The sequence below is a fragment of the Aspergillus pseudonomiae genome (assembly GCF_009193645.1).
Source record: "Aspergillus pseudonomiae strain CBS 119388 unplaced genomic scaffold BDV37scaffold_23, whole genome shotgun sequence".
NCBI classification, from domain to species: domain Eukaryota; kingdom Fungi; phylum Ascomycota; class Eurotiomycetes; order Eurotiales; family Aspergillaceae; genus Aspergillus; species Aspergillus pseudonomiae.
In genome coordinates this window covers 160,243-181,579 of record NW_022476015.1, presented here as the reverse complement: position 1 = coordinate 181,579, position 21,337 = coordinate 160,243, and the positions used below count along the sequence as shown (strand labels likewise).

Here is a 21,337-nt window from a genome sequence, read left to right as displayed (position 1 = left end):
GAAATCATAGACTATGACCATAAGGAGACCAGTCTCACTGTAGGTACATGTCACACTTGCACTAGACATTCGATATTCCATAATACATAGAGTCATACAGACTACGAGGTGGGGGGAAAAATCAACAAAACCAAGATCCGAAGCACACAAACGCAAAAGAGTTAATACCTTCATTTAGTCCCCTCAGAATAGAGTCGAATAATTAGTCCACCTGGTCTTTGAATATGTGGCACGTTTGATAGAGGGGCTTTTCATTACTAGTCGTGCTAAGTCGCACCCTACTGATATATATAGGCAGATGCAGGATCGAATGCGAGTCTACGAAACAGACTGTAAATCTACGCCACGTATAGTAGAAATATATTTACAGAAGCTGGATAATACAACACTAGAAGAGAAAGAGAAAAGTGTACGGATTTTAATCAAAAAAAATCAAAACCAAAGGTAGAAGAGCCATTTCTCAAGAAGCGAGGTCGAGTATCTAGTTAGAATACCACCGCACAGAGGAAGAAGTTCAGAAGTTTTTTCTACTATCGACGTCCAATATGGGAATATCGAGGGACTTTGGGGTTGGGGTTTTGATGAAGGTGATATCTTCCTACCGCAATGATAGTTCCTTGTGTGATGATAATGTTGTCCGTCTTGGGGTATTGGCTTAGTTGGTCTTTTGTACGTGTACCTTATTTCGAACTGGATATATTCTTAGTATTCCGGGTCTTTCTGGCTCATACAGTCGATGGTCTCGTTGAATAGAAGGATGTTTATGAGATTGAGGAGAGTTTTGGGGGCCATTGTGATAGAGTGAGAAGCAGTGTACGATGTGCATGGCATACATGGGTCAGTAATAAAGGTAGTATGGTTCATATGGAGATGGACGAGCCAAAGGCTGCTTGTTGAGAGAGAAAAGAGTCCAAGGGCTTGGATGATATGCCATGAAGTTTCGTGTTCTATGCTCAAGTCCAGAGTAGTAGCGGGCCATCTTCATTTCAAGGGTGCTGGACTAATTCCAAGAGAGCGAGGAAGACCCTCCATAGACATAGCGGTGAGTAAACAGTACAGTTATCACTGGCACATGATAGTTTAGAGTGATAATGCGCATAAAAGAGATATTATCCAGGGGAAGAGAGTTATGCCCTCCGTATGCTTCCGTATATTTCATGGCTGATAAGTAGATTGTCCGAGGTCAATGCAAGGGATTATATGAGACTTGTCATCTATCATTCTTGTTAGAGGCATTTATCGGAAGTATAGGGTGATCCGGAGAGTTGATAGGGTGGCATCTTGAGTCTGACTATGATATCCCGTTTGGGTTTGTGCTCAGAAACCTGATATCTCTTGGGAATGAGCGGACGCTGATGTTTTCCCTGTGAGTTCCCATGCCCGCAGCAAGGCCTGAGATGAAGGGGATAAGAAATCACCGCCTACTAAGTAAGCTACCGTTTCATTCTACAATGGTCGAACCTGGAGTCCACCAATGACGGAGAACCATCCACAACAACTGTGGAAGCTTGAACGACCGAGACGTAAACTCAGATCACAGTCTCAATACATTTAGGCAAGGGCGACTGTCACGGATGATTAGTGTTTAATTAACACAGACGCTTATAAGTCAGTGGCTCAATGCCGTGAGAACCGAGGTTTGATTTATACAGATCAGATCATATATATGACATCTCGCACTTTAGGGCTCTTTCTCCCATTTGCTCAAAGTTTATTTATAGCAAGTCCCGTTGACTTCGAGGTGGATATCTGGTGGAGAGCCTCAGAGGACTATTGATTTTTAAATTGCTTCCGAAGTCCGGAGAACACTATCTGTCCTGAAGCTTCCACATACACGGAGTACACGGAGTATGTCCATACCGGCTAACCATTCCAGCGGACCATAGTTGAAGCCAATAATCCTGGACACTATTGGCATCTGAAACTCTCCTTCCAAGATGTTCTTGTAGTCAATATTTGTTTATTGACTTCGAGCAAGAAATCCATGCGGTGGATCTGGTACCTGAATATGATATGACATCTTGGCGACTTTGCCCTTTCCGCATTAGGCCGGATGTGACACTGAGTTTGCTGATCGTGCACCGAGCGCACTGTGCGTGTACGGACCGCCAGTCAGGAGCAGATGAGATTGACCTCGGCCATGACTATGTTCTTTCGAGATTTAGAATCACCGGGGGCTTCGGAAGCGTATGCCCTTCTTCCTGTTAAGAGTGTGGATTTGGTTTCGAAAGACAACCGCGGACGCAGTCTTCTGCTGGTCGCTCGCCATGGGCATACAGGGATCGTATAGCAGCTTCTCACTGTAAGGTGTCGATTCAAATGTAAAAGACGTCAAGCATACTATGCCGATTCATCTCATCCGAGTTATGGCTCGATGTCGTGAAACAACTTCTTGCTATAGACGTGGTGGGCCCGGAATGGAAGAATAATCACGGATATAGGTACTGCCCTGCTGATAGCTGCACAATACTAATCCTCTGAGACAGCTCCTCAACGGGACGCGTGCAGGCTGACCCGAGTAGTGGGGAGGTTCGACGAAGTCGTCTATGGCGATTCTCGAGCGATATAGCGAGACCGTCAAGTCTCAAGACAACCAAGGCCTAGTTGGAACGTGCGTGTCCTGGAGTGGTAAAGGACGTCTGCTTAAGGATCAATCACGTGAGACGCTCAGGAAAACCCGGAGTCGCTCCGACTCGCTCTGCGAAGACTGTCAGTGTGATGCGCGAGGGCACTAAGGAAACGACGGTGGATATGACATTCGCCCCTCCCCCAATGGTGCCATTCCTATTGTCCGGGTAAACGCCGTTGCAATGTGCCCACCAGGATGAAGATCAGATCATATGGCTTTCCATCGTCCATTTCCTATTTGGACAAGTCGCCGTTTTAGTGCTGCTGCTAGCAGTAGTTAACTATAACTAGCTTGGGAAATTTCCTATTATTAATCGCAGAGCTCCCCTGGTCGAAAGTCGGTCAGCCAACACAAGGCAAATTATTGAGTCGTTGCCTCGTCGGAGATTATCTTCCATGGCTGTCCGGGGTTAAGGTAGTGTCGTCTTAGCTCGATGAAGAAAAGAAGACGGGACGAATCCTCAAGAGACGATGATCTCCTCGGATTACGCTGCATTCGGCAAGATCATCGCTGTCAGGATAATTTCCTGGCTCTTGGCCCTTCATCTCATATCACATCACATCACACACAGACCAGAAATGACACAAGGCAATGGAACCGGAGCAAAGGAGTCTTTCTTCCCCTGTCCATGCCTGCATTCTATACCTTACAATCCCTATCCTTAACAGAAATGAAGGATCCGCGAACAATGTCTACAAAAAATTCTCTCCCTCGTCGTTGTCAGTATGAAGGGCGCGCGTTTTCCCGCTCCCTGTCTAGGGTAATTTCGGCATTGACTCGGCTTTTAACCCCTGTCACTATTCGGCACCATCATACCATAGATGCATTCTCTGACTTGCCCTTTCTCCATCCTCGATTCTTATCTACTAATCATGAACGAAATAAACGGTGCAAGATACCGTAGCGCCCGTCGGGAGTCGTGCCCTTGGGTGCCTGCCATGCCGCCACTGTCGGTGCCTTGTGCCTGACCCTGAACTTGGCTTCCGTCTAGTCCTGCATATCTAGGAACCCGTACCGTTGCATTGCCAATAATGCGGTTCGGTTATCAACTGGGGTACAGGGCTTATCACAATAGCGTTTGCTATGTGCCGTAAATTCTGGCTGCAGATTGTAAGGCGAGATGTGGCGATTATTACGGGTTTTACTGGGCTGCCTCTGGCCTTATGCCATTTGATTACCTTGCTAGTAGCGTGTGGTTATAGGACAGGGTATGCAAATGACTTGTGATGATCGCTATGTAACTGTAAGCCTACTTTGTGAAATAAGAGCTGAACATGACTACGGCCACCCTGAGGTTGCAGCGGTGATGCTCAATTATCACGCTAATCTCTCGGCTGTATGGTCATTGGTAGATGGACACTTGACGAATCCCTACGACGATGGGTCTTCTCCAGCCAAGTCCGAACGGTAGCGAGTGTTGAGTTCAGGTTGTTACCAGTCGACGAAGGGTAGGGATAGTGGGGAAGCTGACGTTGAACAAGAGAGTTGCCGTTAGTCAACCACAATTGAGGCTTTTGGCAAGGATATTGCAAGGCCTGACGAGAAGTGGGGTTGGGGAGGAAAATCGCAAGCCGTGGAGGGGAAGAAAGTTTACCGATGAGTTTTATCTCTCATCCTGGTGCCAGACCGGATGCTATCTTTGTACCTACCATGTTGGCTCTCTTTCTGATCCTGTCGTCTCCTACCCGGCCTGGTAGTTGAATTGCCCATCGCTCTGCATGTAAGTTTCGCGTCCATCTGAGCGTCTGGGGAAGCTCGCAGGTCGGTGATGGCTGGGGACAGTGCTCAGACGCCACGATATCACCATGCAGATGATACGTGTATCATCGTCACTATCTACTGATTTAAGCGATCTGGGAAAGTCTAAACTCCATCTTGCCTAGGCATTTCCTTGATGGTTAGGCAGGTTTGCGGGCGATCGTTGCTGTATCAGGTTGCAATTGCTGTAGGGTTGGGCCATCTGGCGGGCTGGACTTGAGCGACAACTCGATAAACCCCAACGCAAGGGAGAAGCATGTCTGTACGACTCTAGCGAAAGTCGATTCTGCCCGCTCGATGCTGGACGGCACATACGTGGTCCTACACACCTACATACGTGTAACTATGCAGTCAGACTTGCAGCTACCCCTCCGTACAGGGTTCACAGAAAGAGCGCGCATCATGTATGTCGCTCAATCTTCCAGCCACATGTATGTATACTACGATCTCAACCCGATGACTGTCCCTGTATCTGGGCATAGAGTTCGTATGTCTCCGAAATATCTCCCGTTTAACCGATAAGAACGCGAAAAAAAAAAAAGAAAAAAAGAAACGAAACCATGGTGTATGCCTTGGTCCATGCGCTTTCGGGATTGTTTCACCTTGCAACAGAATCGTGTTCCTGCAGTTCAACGGGGGCGTTGGACCTGCCGCGCTTGCCTTGGCTTCCCTTTTATTTATTTATTTATTTCCTGATTGTTTTCCCGTGGTGTATATTTTATGAAGATCAGAGGATTGGTTATGCATTGATGACGACGATCATGGTGGCCAGCCTCCTCTTGTCTTAGTCTGCCAAATCGGGTAATTTCGCCTCCGTGCCCTAATTATTGCATGTCACCTTCAAGATGTTGTATAGAGTTTCGAAAGTCGGTGAAGCTGTCAACCACCCACGACGTAGCATGGTGATATATATAGGACTATTGATTCTTTTTTAACTCCACGAACCATTGAGCTCGGTTCCCTTCGGATCCCATATCCGAAAGAGCAGGTTGTGGGGGAATTCTCCCTCTTGTTACAGACCAACACACAGGACTGCAAGGGTTCGAGTCAAACAGTAGGGGGGTTCGAGTCTATTGCTGGGGGTGCCGAGAAGAAAAATCTCCTATTTGTTGTGCAAATCGGAGAATTTTCTCTCTCTCTTTTCGTCCCTCGTCCACCATGGGGAAAACACAGGCCTTGGTTGTATTACCTGACTAAAAATTTCCATAGGTTGCTGATGCGAATGAACTCCAAGGCGGGAAGAGCAAACTAGTGTGCTTCCTTTGGGGTTAATGCTCAAAATGGTGTGTTTGAGTTAGAGATGCTCCACCGTGGTGCAGCAACGGAGATCTTGGCAGCTTTCCCTGAGTTGGGTGGCCCTAGGAGGTGATTTTCTGTGGCTCCGGTCCCCATTCAGGAGGAGTCCTTTGACTTTCTGATACATGATAATTGGGGATGATCGGAGGGTGGTCATGGCGAAGGTTGTTCACCATTGTTTGAGAAAATTCCATTTCTTGTTCTTTTTGGCTTCGATCCGACAATCGCATGGGTTTCGAAACTTTCGTGGCCAAGTTGCCTGCTTTCTTTCTTTCTTTTTTCTGTCTCTTTTATTTGCTGCAACATTTCCCCACTTGTTTTTAGTGGGGCGTCCTCACTTGATTCACAGTTCCGTTCTCTATCAATAACAAACGGCCAAACATGAATCTAAGGCACTCTAAGTGACTTAGTCTCTCACGGCATGTTACCCCATGTGGCATAGGACAGGAGACGAAACCCTCCCAGCACAGACGTTTGCCCGGAAGCACTCTCGATAGTCCATGATATAGTACCGATAGTAGCCCATTTTATGAAGAAGCATATTAAAACAATATCGAGAGAGTTATCGGCCGACGACAATAGATTAAATGGAAAATTCTTCTTGTTCCATGGGAAGATGCCGTATTCCACATGCTCCCTACTAATCTTTCGGCAGAGAAGAAAAAAAAAACCCCCTTAGCCAACGCATCCAATGAACAGTCATACCATATCCCAAATCGTCGATCGGCAAGAGGAACAAGACGAGAAAATTTGGCTTGCCAAACGGTTTAAACCGTCGAAAGGGGAAGACGCACATGATCTCCACTAAGTAATACTAAAGTAATCTAGATGTTGCCGCCAAAGTTGTTGGCCCTAAAAAGAAGCTCCGTCCATCCATGGTCACTCACTGCATTGACCTTCCCTGTCGACAGCTCACGTTGATACGTCAATTCTTCCCCCGACTCGAACCTCTCGTCATTGGTGTTTTTTTCTCTCGTTATATTTTTTTTTCTTTTGTTAAGATTACCTCCGCTTCTCAAGTACGAACCAGGGTGTCGTGTAAAGCAGGACAGAAAGCTAAAATTCCACCAGTTTCCCCCGGTCTGTTTCCCCTTCATTATTCGTTTGTGCCCGGATGGCGTTGAATTGTAACGCGCTACGCCGGCAGGAGATAGCCGAGCTTATTTCCAGCGGCTCTCTCTCGTGTTGCGTCCCAGGTATTTCTGGTATTTGGTCGTTTGTCACCAATGTAGGGTTAGCTCGGGTGTTAGTCAAGAACTCTGCAAATGCAAGGGTTAAACCTGAAGTGAGATCCTGAGGCAGCGGTCCACTCGTCGGCTTGCAGGAGAGAACCGGTAAGGGAAATTATAAAAATAATCAAATCAAATAGAGTAGCATAAAATATAATTAAATAGAATAAAATAAAATTAAATTAAATAAAAATAGAGGATTACTGTAAAATACTGTATGGATTCATTTGATTCTATGTTTTCTTCTTTTAATCCATGATCATAATAATATATGGAGAATACAATAAATCAGTTAGTAGAAGGAGAAAAAAGGAAAAAAGAAAAACCAAAATTACCAGAAAAACACGCTTTCCCAAAGAGTTTCCACGTGTGCACGGCTTTTTCCTTGTCCTGACCAGACATACCTACCATTTTTTCCTTCGTTCTCTCCACTCATTACAACGGATAATCCGCCCGGTGGAGATCAATGTAGTGCGTGGTCCGTCCTCCGTTCCGAGGGTTGTGTGATCTGATGGCATCGAGGGTGGCTATTTTTCCACTCCTCCCTGTTCAAACCTTCAGAGACAAGGGGATCCACTTCTTTTAGAGCATACCAACCCGTGTGGGACAGGAGGAGAAGGAGAAAAAGGGAAAAAAAAAGGGAATTAAAAAAAAAAAGAAAAGGATGATTGTCTGCTCTTAGATATATCTCACCTGTATCCGTCTCACTCTTTGACGTCCCTGTCCTTCCTCACCTGCGACCCTCCCCCTACTTTCGTCTCTGGTCCTTCTATGTTGATTTTTTACTGCTTTTGTTCGCACACTCATTTGTTATTGTCGATGATACCGTGAGTGTATCATCCGTTGTATCCGGTGACATTTATCATTATTGGCGTCGCCGTCCTTACTACCTCATTATCGCGTACCCGATCATTAACAGCCTTTCTACTTGCCATTCTTTCTTATAATCAACTTGATATCCTTTCAGCTTCGTCCTGCTCTATCTTGGAAACGGTTAGTGGAAGAGACTATGTACGACACCGCAGGGCCTATTCGTTTGGATTATATCAACCAGCAGCACCTACCACGGCGGTACGAGTCGGACGAGGAGGATATCTCGGAGTCTGAAATGGGTGGACACGACCATGCTTTCTCTCCCGTGGAGGCTTATGAGCCATCAAATTCTGACATCAACGAGTCCGAGATTGAGAGGCCCGGCTTTCCTCGACTACTGCCTACATATTCATCCTCCGGGAAAACGTCGCGCCCTGTATCAATGGACACTATCAAACGAAGCAGTGCTACGACATTCGTAGCCGACTCGTACATTTTTGAACATGATGACGACGTGATCATTGAGCTTCCGTCCCCGGACGCTACATCTCCCCTGCAATCTCCCATCTTCTTGCCTCCAAGTGTATATGTTCCCTCGGAATCCCCTGTGTCGACGAGACCTCAATCGCTCGCCTCGGTGTCCTCGGCATCGGTGTATTCTGATGATGAGGATTCGGGCCTGCTCGTAGCGGAGCAGGTCAAGATCGTTGAACCAATTGCAAAGCCTAATCTAATCCTAATCAGCCCAGTCTCCGAACACCCACCCTCCCCTTTGGAGGACTCGACTCCTACACCTAATACTACCAAGGATCATTCCAACGATAGCGGCTCTCAGGGGTTGTACTCGCATCGACGGGCAGCAGCTTCTCAGCCTTTACTATGGAACAAGTGGGATCAAACCCCCACGAAGAAGGAAGCGTTAAAACGGGGCAGTATGCTCCTGACTACTCGCGATCTTGAGCAGCTACCCATGGTGGCATCGGGCCCCATCGTCAGCTCACCACTCGAGGTGCATGAACTGCCCTCTCCGATGACACTTCCTATGCACGGGATGACATTCCCACGCCCTGCAACTGCTGTGTCGGAAAAAGCGTCTTCAGAGATGCATTCCCGTCGTCCTACGGATATTCTCCGCCGTCCGCCATCAATCAAGAGTTTGAGCAGCGCGAGTCTTCCGTTCTTTCACAGCCGTCAAGCCCCTACCAGCGCTGATGCCGACTCTCGGACGAGGTCGATGTCTTACACTCACTCGAGTGCCAAATCTGTACATGGATTTCCATTGCAGTCCAGTTGCCCGCCATCTCGTCCCGCCAGCCCTTCTCCATATTATTCCTCACCCTCTTTCACTCGTGAACGATCTGGCTCCACCTATAGCACTTCCAGTTATAGTCGCGCCCCCACACCACTCCGACAACCCTTGAAGAAAACCTCCACGTCCTCGAGCATCTACTCGTCCAGCAGTCTCCGGTCTGAGGTCGAGAGCGTCCGCAGTCTGGACCCACGGGATGTGGCGGAGACCGATTTCCAGCAGAAAGTTAAGCGAAAGAAGAGTCTACGACGCATCCGGCAGTCCACCGTCGAGTCTTTCGACCCGTCTGGGAAAAAGAGCTTCATGGGGTTTATGTTCGGATCCAAGCGGAAGTCCACCATCAAAAGTCTTAATGCTTAATTTCAGCACGTTGCAACGACACGTCTGGCTTCTCTCCCTGACCTAATTTTACCCTCCTTTGGAAGAATTTGTTCATTTTGATACCTCTCCTTATTTTCCTGTCATTATTTTTGGTTTCCCTCGTTATACACGGATTGTGCAGCGGTTTTCCTGTTGAGCGTTCAAGGCGTTGGGGTTTCTGATTTCGTCTCATCATTCTACGGCGGCGGCTTTCTTGGCTTAATTTTTTTTTTGAACCTGATTCTCTCACACTCTCCAGTTGATATGGAGCGCATCCACCTTGAAGACATTTCAATTCCTGTATCATAATGCCGAAGACTCAGTTCATTGACGGTACCTCCTGGAGTGGGCCGAACGGGGCCGGTTATACTCAATACCCAATTGGATGCAAAAATTTACAGAAGTTGAATTCTGATCCCGTTCTCAAAGTAAATTAAATGATACCATATTGAATCCCGAGCCGAACGACCCACATGCAGTTTCCCTTGTAAGCGAACCCCATCCCCATCTGAGATACAGAGCCTTGTCACGTTACATTGGCATGAATAAGTCGCACGGCTGGGGAGATTGGAAGTGGAAATTCTCCCTGATCCTTCCTCCCCTTCCGTCGTCATCCACGCCGTATCCATTATCAATCCCCAAGTCGAGGAAACCAACCCCCCACAACAACACCTCGTGTCCAGGGTTCAGCAGCGGGAGGACTTCGAGTCAGTCTCCCACGTCTCAGCCTCAAGAAATTTGCCACCAGTTGTCCACCAGATTCGTATTCCACGACTCCCGCGTCGGGGGTTGCCTCTCCTGTCTGGACTTGCCCGACACGAGCGGCTCTTCGGTCTTCTTCTCTGAGTTGGGCTTAGGGCTCGTTTCGTCCGTGTGGGACTTCGATCTGGATTCCATGATCGGCACTGTCAGCGTGTTCGCGATGGGGTTTCCGTTTGGGGAGCGTTCGGGTTGTTGGGACTTTTGCCCTAGTCTACCAAGGTAGTATGTACGTATTCTGATACTTGTCTTTTTTCACCTTTTTTTTTTTTTTTTTCGCCACCTTTCTTTATCGTCCCTAGGATTATGAACCGGGAAGAAAATGACGTAGCCTTGATCCTGAAATTTAATCAGATGCAGATCTGAAATCCACTTGCATCTCCGCTGAATAATGGGAGTTGTGTGAGTGTGTATGGGCGTGTTGTATTTGGCTTAAGCTTTGCTACCTACTAGTACTACCATACCCCTTGTATGCATGTAGGCTACCTTAATTTATGCAATGGGTTTCTAAGAAAAGAGATAGACACGCAGGGTGCCCTGTGCCCTGCACCACCTCGAACAAAGGCAAGTAACATTGTATACTAAAAAAAGACTCAATGAAAACAGCACACGGGTAAACAGGCAAACATCTCAATGAGGCTGAGGCTGAGGCTGAAAGAAGGAGGACAAACAAAGCGAGGATAAAAAAGAGAAAAAAAAGAGCCAAGAAACATCCTGGTTTCAGATCCTTCTCCACCGAGTCAAGCTTTATCAGACCCCGAGAGCAGAAAATTTCTTTCTCTTAGCAACAATGCACGGGACAATACGTCCCAAAGCCATACTACACGGAAGCGAATCTGACCCACGCTGCGGGAAGCCCGGAAGTCTGAAGATAAGATCTCACACCAGGCACAGGACGGGCCACATGGATCTGATCGGTACGCAAGTCCTGGGACCTGAGACGATGAGATTGGGATGGAGATCGGTACCAGAGATTTGCTGGCTCACGGACGGTGAGTGAGATTTGAAATCTTGGGTCAATTGATCGATCTTGGGCGAGTGCGCTGTTAAAGTTGGTCCTGGTTGTTCGGTTCGCTACCGCTTCTTGGGTTGGGGCCCACTTAGCCTGGTTCTTTTTGATTGTTGGAGCTTCGGTGCTTGTTCGGGATTGTCTTGTGTGGGGCGCAGAGGCACACGTGTGTTGTTTGGTTTTTTTTTTTTTTTTCTTTATTTTCTGGTGTTTTCTTTGTGCTGTTTTGTGTTGGGGTTTGGGCAATCGGGGTGCTGGATGACTCCTGTTTTGGCAGGTTTGCGGCGGCCTTATCGTCTTCTTTTGGGTTAGACGGCACGGTGGGTATTGCGCTGTGGATTGGTCGTATTCTGGAATGCCGGGTGCGTATTAAAGGTAAGTTTAGAAGTTTATTATATTGGGTGGTATACTCGTATAGTACGATTGGGGTGTGCTTCGCCTAGCCCTAATTGCGACATCGCAGAGGGTGAAAGACTGAACCAGGTCATGTCCCCCGCTCCCTGGGTGAATACTATCGGTGACATGCTCTATTCATCGGATCGATTAACATTTGTAATGACATTCAATCCATGATTCACAGTATGGAGAAAAAAAGTAGCTCAGATTTCACTGGAGGACGGCTATCCTTAGAGCTAGAAATCCACCTCCTCTCTAGAACCCATCTGGTATCATACTCGCTCTCTAGATACAGATAAGGAGGGCACAGTCTTTATCTTCAATTTATCCATTTGTCTTATGTAGAGATATTCGAACCAAGACATCATATTTGAGAACCCTTGTCCTACTCTAAATCACTTTGGCCGTTAGTCTTGACCTACGACTGGGGATATCGATACCAGATACCCAACTAATCATACACAATAGTAAAGGACTCGGACACAGTTCGTGACGGTGCGACTTGGCATAGCACCTCGGATGGTGCAAGTCCATCAACTCCTGAGTGGTGTAGCATTTAGAGATTATATCTCAGGTCTCACCACCAGGCAGAGTCAGGGGACTTGGAGTGCAGCTTGGGGAGGAAATGATAGACTGTCAGGGTTCCAGCTATCCAGCAATAGCAAGTACTTCGGGATAAGCTTCGGGACAACAGCTCTGAAGCCAGTGCCAACACTGTCATCGTTTCCTTTTTTACAAACTATTGCGGACCTAGTTCTTTGGTCTAGACGCCAATAGACGGCTGATAGAACCAAGCTGACAGCAGACTTTAGTACAGTAAGACGCAAAAGACAATTTGTTACATATACAGATGGCTAACTGGATGATACCTTCAGTCATAAGATTGTGGCACTTATTGAGTGCAAACGATCCCGGTGGGCGGATCATTCCCCAGCTGTTGATATGCAGGAGGTGGCATAGATGGTGACATGGGTGAAGGCAACCAGTGGAATCTTCATGGCGCAGCGGTAAACATACCTTTTATTCCGCTACTTAGCGATAAGTAGTAGCTGATTCTCTCTATAGGTAACTCATTTCGTGGACTAGTACCCTCCCTTTACTCCGTCAAACTGGAAGCTCAAACCTCTATCAGCGTTCATCGTCGGAATAGCACTCAATTTTGATAATAACGAAACATGGCTAAATACAGTCTAAAAAGGATGGGACAAGGAATACATTTCAGTGTAAAACTGAAGTTGTTGATCTTGAGAAAGAGGACATAGCGCAGCGCAGCACCCCGATTACATACACGAACATCGGTAAACCAGTTGCACTATCACAGAGATAGGGAGTTTTTAAAGGTGAGCGCCGAATTCAGTGGAACAAAGTTGTTTCGTCGCTACAGAAGGCCTAGGCAGCGGAAGGAAAGAGATCTCGGGTGTCATCGCCCCGCAAACAGGGGACCTGAAGCAGGACTATCTTCGAAACTATCTCAGGAAGGACCAGCAAATCCAGAAACTGTACCTGCTCTGTCTCCACGAACTAGGACGGAGTCTAAGGAACGCACGCACATTCAAGGATTGGAGGGGAATCCATTGAAACATAAAGGACATTATGAACAATACAACCGTCCAAATGTCCTTAGCCCAACTTCTCGATCCTGCACCTCCAGCACGTATCGATGCTGTTAAAATGCTTCGTTTGACTCCTACCGAAGGAGAGAAGAAGGGAACACGGCCTACACATTGGGTCCGAATTAACGCAGTAGCTGAGCACTAAGGGGCCAATTGGGGCGCTATGGGCAGGAGTAAAGACCAGTTAACAACGTGTTGACATTCTCATACGGAGCCGACGATGACGACGTGGTTCTCATTTCAATAAAACCAGGGCGTTCGTCTCTTGCCTCTACTGAGTCCGATGTTAATTCCGGTCGAGCTGTACTAACACACCATCTCCTCACGACTATGGCAAATGTGTGCTACTAGATTAATCATTGTTTTCATCAAATTCAATAAGCACCGTACTAGATCGTAGCATGTCATAATAAAAGCCATGAGACAGGGTACAGCTTTGTGGTGGCCCACACTGAGAATAAGGCAACAGCTATTGCAGATTTCCAATTGGAATCTCTTCAGCAGTCTGCGCCGAGCTGCGTTACGGGAAATGTTCCAACAGCTGAGGTGCTTGCCGATTATAAAGCTTCAATCGTTTATCTGTGCACAAAGATTCGGATGTAGTCATTACCACATGTCTAGGAGTTAGAAGGGTTGTTGGAGAGATGAAGACATTTGGGCCAAAGAGCAGGACCTCTCCAGCATGATATTTTGCGCAGGTGCTGATCTAGACAACAGTAAACTGGAAATACACGCTTAAGGGCTTGATAGATGTAATATCACCCATGTTGACTTGACCATGGCCTTAGATACCATATAGGTTCGTGATACAGAGGCATAAGGAAGCACATACTCGCGTTTTTAAAGTAGGTAGCCTAGTTTTGTGATATCATCGTGCCAGGATACTGTCAGAAGACAAAGTAACGGTAATCCGTCTTATTCCTCAGAGGTCGGTTGTATGTTGGAAACGAGGATTCAGATTCAACCGAATACAATAGCAGTTGGAAACCGGGCTTCTTTCATATCAAAAAAGTATCAACTACTTCTTTCTTCATCAATATGGATGAGCTGTTTATTGTGATGAATAAATGGTCTGTTTATATGATAGCTTTAGCAGTCATAAGCCTGGTGCCACCGAGAGAGCTACAAGTGGAAAGAAGTATAGGTTGAATAGTCATGGCTACTCTGCTATCGTATTTTGTCTAGCTAGAAACTGAGCGGCATAACCCGATGCATCATTAATCACCAGAACCTTCTTAAACGGTAGCTGCTGTTGCTTGTCCCATTCCCGTAGGATTAGGTCTTGATAACCTGGGAGGTTCATCAAGGCACCGGACAGGACGAGTGCACATTTACGGGGATCACAAATCTCAGCCAGCGGTTTGACCTGCTGAACCAAAGTACCGGCTGCAGATATTAGAACCCCTAGCGCTTGAGGATTAGGATCCCGTTCTCGAAACCCTAACTGTGTGACAACCTTCGCTAAGTCACCTATCTTCTCTTTAGGCCTAGAATCCGAGTGGTAGATGTCTCTAAGCACGCCTGCTTCGTTGGAGTTGAGTTCTGCCAAGATCACCCTTTCGAACTCTGTGAGCTCGTGAGTAGCTTGGAATTGCTTCTGCTCCACACTAGACAAAACAAGCTGAAGGGCTCTCTTTCCAATATCAAAAGCACTCCCTTGGTCTCCAATTAGGTAGCCCCAGCCTCCTGTCCGGCCAACTTGGACAATCTCGTTCGAAGGCTCCTTTTTGAAGGCAGTTGCTACAGATCCTGTTCCGGCAATCACGGAAATCGCACATTCGACCGAGTCATCCATTGCGATACAAGAGCCGAGAAGTATACCATCACTGGTCAGGCGCAGTGTTCCTTGTTTTTTAGAAACACCAAAAAGGTCTTCCAGTCGACGGGTCAATGTCGCAATCTGGTCAGCGTGGTACAGCCCCGCCAATCCTACCCAGACCTTTGAGAATCTGAGTACATCGGGATGGCCAAATTCCTGTCTCGCAAGGGCTACTGACGATGCCCGGTCTGTGGCTAACTTTATTTGATCCATAAGTTCCTCTAGAGGAACTGAATTGAAATTACACGGACCAGCCACCCCTTGACCAACAATCGTTGACTGTGTTGCAATCGAAACAGTGCAGTTCGTTCCACCGCCGTCAACACAAAGGCAGTAATCAGATTCACTCTGAAGGAGCATGGGCTTTGGCAAAGCCTTTCTTCTGATTCCTTGAACGAAAATGTGGAAGTTACCGCCTGCGGCATGAAGCATCCGCCTGGTAACATCCGGAGGATAACCGGAGATAGCCACGGCGCAGGCTAGCTTGACACTGCCCTGACACTCCGAGATTAGATAGTCAATGATCGCATCGCCTTCAGCTGTTTCAGGAATGTCAATCGCCTGTGAAGACGTTCGCCCCTTTCCCTCTATGATGTGCATTGGGGCTCCATCACAGACCTGACGCACAATTCTTCTCCCACGTGCCTTCAGCTTCCAGTTATTCACTCGAACATCAATCATAAGACCCTTATATGTTTTGCCAAGCTTTACCATAGAGCAGGTGCTAATCATATTGAGGATCTGCTTAGCAGCGCTGCCTGCTTTGAGTCGAGTGCTGCCCGTGAGAAATTCAGGACCAACCAAAGGACATATGATATGTTTTACTCCGAGCTTGCCAATTCTAGACGGATGCGTGTTCGTAATTCCAGCCGTAAGTGCGTCACGCTTGAGAGCTACTTGAAGTGCTCCTAGAACAAATGGGGTTCGTCCCGACGCTGAGATGCCAATCACTGTGTCCTTTTCATTGAGCTGGAGGGCCTCCATCCTCAGAGCTCCGTCACTCTCCACATCTTCAGCACCTTCTTGGGCCTGAATTATGGCTTCAGTGCCACCTGCAACAATGGTAAGAAACTGTCGGGGGTCGACCGAAAAGGTTACTGGCAATTCACTGCAGTCCATGAACCCAACTCGGCCGCTATTGCCCGCTCCGACATAGATGAGCCTGCCTCCAGCTTCGAGTCGCGGAGCCAAATCATCAATCAATGATGCAATATCGGGTAGGCAGCACGCGACAGCACCCCCTACTCGACTCTCCTCTTTATTGAACTCTCCACATAGGCCCAGCGTGTCAAGAAGATCGATCTTGTCCGCAGTTGAGGTTCGAGCCTCTGTCTGCAGGAGGTCCAGACGTTCAACATATTTGGATGGCGCCATGGACTGAAGTTTAGCGACTGCACGCAATGCCGCTAGAAATTGACATGTGCCTGGTGCATTGTTATTTTTGGTAAGATTTAAAGCGCTTCAGCGAGGGTCGTCATATACTAGCAATGGGCGATATCTGGCGTGAGTGGAAGTCGGTGGCCGATATCCGCCAATATTTATCCGTACGGCACCTCGTGCCAAAGTGGCACATCCGCCTACTCCGTAGTGTGCAGTAGTCTAAGTTAGTCTTGCACTCTTGTTCGGGATTCAGGACTTAGGTCTCTTTAGCAAATGTAACTTCATCAACCGCTAATCCTGTTCTGTTCTGGGTTAATTTATCATCCCTACCTTGTCTGATTTCCGTCTGGCGCGATGGAAGGCAGAGTTTTGCTGCACCTCTGGGTATTTATACACGCATACCTTCTTCCCCCGACTAGAATTCTTTACAGTGGCTCCTGATCTGCCGGCACAATGTCCGAAGTAAAGTCCACTGAACCGGGCGTAACCTCCTCCTCTCATGATGGAGACTTTATACCCCCAAGGCCAGCCAAAAATATCTGGTCCAGAATCTACCATGACCCGTGGTTTCAAGTGTCGTTGATTTCATTTATTTCTTTCTGCAACCCGGGTATGTACAATGCCCTCACTGGCATGGGAGGCTCTGGCCAGGTAGACGGCACTGTTGCTGCGAATTCGAATGTCGCGACGCATGCATGCACCGCTGGCGCAGCCCTGGTCCTAGTGGGCGCATTCTACAAATACCTTGGTCCTCGACTATCTCTCCTGATCGGAGGGTGGACCTATGCTCTCTACGCAGGGTCGTTATTGCACTTCAACAGAACGTCAAACGGCGCATTCGTCATTGCCGCTGGAGCGATTCTAGGTCTTGGTGCCGCTTTCTTTTGGGTGGCCCAAGGTACGATCATGGTTACCTATACCAACGATAACACGCGTGGGCGAGCTATCGCGCTCTTTTGGGTGATTTTCAACCTCGGAGGAGCTATAGGCTCTCTTGCCAGTTTCGGGCTAAACTACCACTCCAAGTCTGGCACCGTGACCGACTCCACCTATATCGCCTATATCGTGGTTATGCTGTTTGGGTGGGCTCTGTCGGTGTTTGTGTGCTCGACGGAGTCACTGTCTCGCAAATACCACGGCAGCAGGATCTCCCAGGACTCCAAGGCCCTCAATTGGTCCAACCTCCAGCGCACGGCTATGGAGACCGTCAAGATTGTTTTCGACTGGAGGGTTATGTGTCTATATCCGATGTTCTACAACGCCAACGTGTTCTATTCGTATCAACAGAATACCGTCAACGGCAAGACCTTTAACCTGCGCACACGCTCGCTCAATGGCGCATTGTACTGGATCGCTCAAATGGTCGGAGGGCTTCTGATGGGCTCTGTCCTGGATCTTAAAGGGATCAACCGCCGAGCCCGAGCATGGATTGGCTGGGGAGTGTTATTTGTCACGGGAATGGCGATCTGGGGAGGAGGCTACAAGTTCCAGCTCTGGAATGACCAGCGCATGGCGCTTGGTTTCAAACAGGATATCGACTACAAGGCGGGTAGCCAGTATCTCGGCCCGATGTTCTTGTACTTCTTCTACGGCGCCTATGACTCGTTTTGGCAGTCGTATTGCTACTGGATTATCGGGGCGCAGTCCCGGAATCCTGTGGTCAACGCTGTGATTGTTGGTACGTACTCGGCTCTGAAGCCTGCGGGGGGAGCCATGGCCTGGCGAATCAATGCGAACAAACTCAATCCCATGTCTGAGTTTGCTATGAACTGGGGACTTTGCATTGGTAGCCTGGTGGTGGCAGTTCCTACTGTGTTGACGCTCAGAAAGGGGAAAGACAGTGCGGAAACAGACCACTGCTGAACCGGTGGGCAACTAATGGATACCTGCCACGAGGCGCTTTGTGAAGGAGAACTATTCATCAACAAGAAGTGGTCTCCCTGGTGCAATTTTTGGTCATTGTTCCCGTCAAACTGGCGACAGATTATGTATACAGGGTTCAGTGGCTTTTGATGCCCTCATAGTAAATAGATAAGAGATTAATATACGCCGTGCTATTTAATACACGATACTGCAACCATCCAGGGTCTAGACCCACAAGCCGCTCTTTAGTTGGAGAGCATTGGTATTAGTTAATAGAATAGCGTTATGAATATCAGGTTAGACTAATGTTATTTAGTAATGGTTTTCTTAACTCGCGTCAGATTCTCCACGAATGACGACTTCGAGTTTGCTACGCGTCGGGAAATGATATAGAAGATCCAGGCTGATTAGGGCTGCAAACGGACCAGCCGAGATGCGGGGTTTCGTAGCCGAGATCCACCGAGAGCGGAAGTCGGCCGGCGTCTCGGGGTCTCAATTTCTGTCCTGCATGGGTGCCTCAGGCGCTAGCAGATTGTCACCTCGTATAAGAAACTGTTCTGGACACCGATCTCCTCGCGCGCACTAAACTTCGTCCTTACGACCCACCTTATAGTGTCGGGCCATGGGCGGGTCGAGGAAGCCTGCTAGTTGCCTGATCTGCCGCCGGCGGAAAGTACGTACTAGCTTCAAGCCCTATAACCAACACGTGTCTAGTAATCTTCTTTCTCTAACTTCAACGCGCATTAGATCAAATGTGACCGCAGTGCGGGCTTTTGCAGAAACTGCCGCAATCTTGGCGAGCAGTGCGTATATACAACGGATGCTGGCACGGATACCAACGTGACAGACGATGGACCTACATCGAGCGATTCTGTGACGCAGGCAGGGCTCAAGCGCCGACGGGTCCTCCGGTCTTGTTTAGAATGCAAGCGAACAAAGTCCAAGTGCTCGGGCGGCTCGGCATGCACCCGATGTACTAAAAAGGGTCTGCACTGTTCTTTCTTTGAGGAGGAACCGATCTCCCGAGAGGAGGCTTACGTTCAGGGGTCATCGCATGCGATCCCGACATGGCTGGTCATGAGGAATTTGCCGCCAATCGATCGGGTGCGAGAGCTGATTGACATTTACTTCGCTCAGATCCATACAGTCCGCTGCATGGGCTTCTTGCATATTCCGACCTTCATGGAGCGCTTCAAGGACAGAAAGACGATCTTGACCGAGATGCCTGGCTTGATATATGTCATGTGTGCATTGGCTGCCCCATTTTACTGTGCCAGGGTGATCGCTGCTAAGGAGGATGGTCCTAGCCCTGCTGTGCTATTCTTCGATACCGGCAGGGGCTGGGCGGAGGCGGCGTTGCAATGTATGTTTTCGAGCTTTGGGAGTCCGCGAATCGAGTGTCTTATTACTGGGATCCTGCTCCATGAATATTACCTGAGAGTCGGCGATTATGCCAAGGGATTCCTTATCTCAGGCTTCATCGCGAGACAAGTTCAACTCCTACAGCTGAACATGGAGTACGATGACGACGTCCTGTGTCGGAAGAGTAAGATGTCATGGGCGGCGAAGGAGACCAGGAGACGCGCTCTATGGGCGTGCTATCTCCTCGATGCTTCCATAGAATGTGGCATCAACCAGCTTTGCCTGATACCGTCCGGCGATATTTACGTGCAGCTCCCCTGCTCCGAAGACCTGTTTGTGCGTAACACCCCCTGCAATACAGAAATGTTGACCAGAGGCAAACTGCTTCCCTTCGCTGACTCCTCAGCGGTGGGTGCGGCGGGGAATCTCGATCTCCGTGCATACTACATTAGAGCGATGGCTATCCGTTCCAAGATCTTGAAATATGTCAAGCACTTGGAGGGGGAAATCCCCTGGGAAGTCACTGAAAGCTCCCAGTTTCATAAACTCGACCGTGAAATCAGGGAGCTCGATGCTTCCATCCCAGACAGTCTCAAAATGTCTTCGGAAAATGTATACATCTTCAAGGCGTCTGGCCGCTTAAACTTGTTTTTCGGTGTACACATTCTCATTGCCCAGACATTCAACGACTTGTACCGTATTGGCGTATCAAGACTGGTCTTCCCGAATACTGCGACTAAATGGATACGGGACAACGCGCCGGTGGATTTCATCAGACTCTGCCATCGAACCTGCATCAGCAAGGCCGTGTATATTGGATCCTTACTGAAAGACCTCTGGAATTGCCACAAGTTGAGCATTGTCGACCTTCCCTACGCGGTACATACGCAGATATGTAGCAGCGTCCTGGTCACCAGCCTGTCGTCATGGAGGGAACCCGAATCCCCGCTCCCTCACCTGTCCCACAGTGACTACAAGGGTCTATTGCAGACCAACGTCACAATTCTGAAGTACCTACAAAGGTACATCAAGGCAGACCTATACTACGAGTCAGCTACTCAAGCGCTAAGGCACTTCAACACACGATTCTCCCACGAAACCCCCGAACGCAGAGCAACTGGCTCCCTAAGAGAGACCAGTCCGATAGACAGTAGCGATCAGACTAGACCGTCCCAATCTTTGGAGCATATCTTGAACCCCCTGGGTACGTATCCCATGGCCCGCAAGCAGGTCCAACACTATGATCAGCAACATGCGCTTGATGGGACATCAGACCAGCCGTCAGTCCCACACTCAGATATCGGGGCCTCGTGTCCATCCGCCGCGGACAATCCTGCGACTGGGGATGGATTCTTGGGCTTCCAGGACCAATCCTTCTTCAGCCAATTCCCGGACTGGGCACCCGACATTCCAATCATGAGTGACATAGGATATCCTACATTCTTGGATCAGTACCCTGTCAGTATTGGTGATGGGACCCTGACAATCTAGTATTAGACTTGTTGGAGGAACTCCTTGAACGAGTTCGGGTAGATTATGTACATAAGTTGAACCCTCGACGCTGTTTCCAATAGAACACCTGTATCATACTGTGGATGCCGAGCAGAATCCCGCCGAGCCGAGTGGGGCCCCTGAAAGGTCTTTAGGGTTCCGGGCCCGAGAGTCCATGAGGTCAATGAGTCAAACCGCAGGACAAAAGAAGCATTTAATCCCCATCTTCCCCACCATTCATTCCCACCTCT

The 21,337-nt window shown here is 48.3% G+C and overlaps 5 protein-coding genes across 5 annotated transcripts; 4 read left to right on the top strand and 1 right to left on the bottom strand.

The window, feature by feature from the left end:
• Positions 1-2,965: 2,965 nt before the first annotated feature.
• Positions 2,966-3,686, top strand: BDV37DRAFT_91648 (uncharacterized protein). The gene has a single exon (XM_032091438.1). It carries the CDS (start codon positions 3,063-3,065, stop codon positions 3,531-3,533), a length of 471 nt encoding a protein of 156 aa, XP_031942757.1. The 5' UTR covers positions 2,966-3,062; the 3' UTR covers positions 3,534-3,686.
• Positions 3,687-7,412: 3,726 nt separating this feature from the next.
• On the top strand, positions 7,413-9,806 carry BDV37DRAFT_245038 (uncharacterized protein). The gene has a single exon (XM_032081617.1). It carries the CDS (start codon positions 7,922-7,924, stop codon positions 9,392-9,394), a length of 1,473 nt encoding a protein of 490 aa, XP_031942756.1. The 5' UTR covers positions 7,413-7,921; the 3' UTR covers positions 9,395-9,806.
• A 4,524-nt stretch (positions 9,807-14,330) lies between these two features.
• On the bottom strand, positions 14,331-16,364 carry BDV37DRAFT_293145 (putative glucokinase regulator family protein; the record flags this gene model as incomplete). The annotated part of the gene is made up of 1 exon (XM_032089341.1): positions 14,331-16,364. The coding sequence occupies one exon, from the start codon at positions 16,362-16,364 to the stop codon at positions 14,331-14,333; it is 2,034 nt and encodes a 677-aa protein (XP_031942755.1).
• A 454-nt stretch (positions 16,365-16,818) lies between these two features.
• Positions 16,819-18,233, top strand: BDV37DRAFT_293143 (major facilitator superfamily domain-containing protein; the record flags this gene model as incomplete). The annotated part of the gene is made up of 1 exon (XM_032089340.1): positions 16,819-18,233. The coding sequence occupies exon 1, from the start codon at positions 16,824-16,826 to the stop codon at positions 18,231-18,233; it is 1,410 nt and encodes a 469-aa protein (XP_031942754.1). The 5' UTR covers positions 16,819-16,823.
• Positions 18,234-18,862: 629 nt separating this feature from the next.
• BDV37DRAFT_245034 (fungal specific transcription factor domain-containing protein) lies at positions 18,863-21,334 on the top strand. The gene is made up of 2 exons (XM_032081616.1): positions 18,863-18,906; positions 18,981-21,334. The coding sequence occupies exon 2, from the start codon at positions 19,311-19,313 to the stop codon at positions 21,084-21,086; it is 1,776 nt and encodes a 591-aa protein (XP_031942753.1). The 5' UTR covers positions 18,863-18,906; positions 18,981-19,310; the 3' UTR covers positions 21,087-21,334.
• Positions 21,335-21,337: the final 3 nt, after the last annotated feature.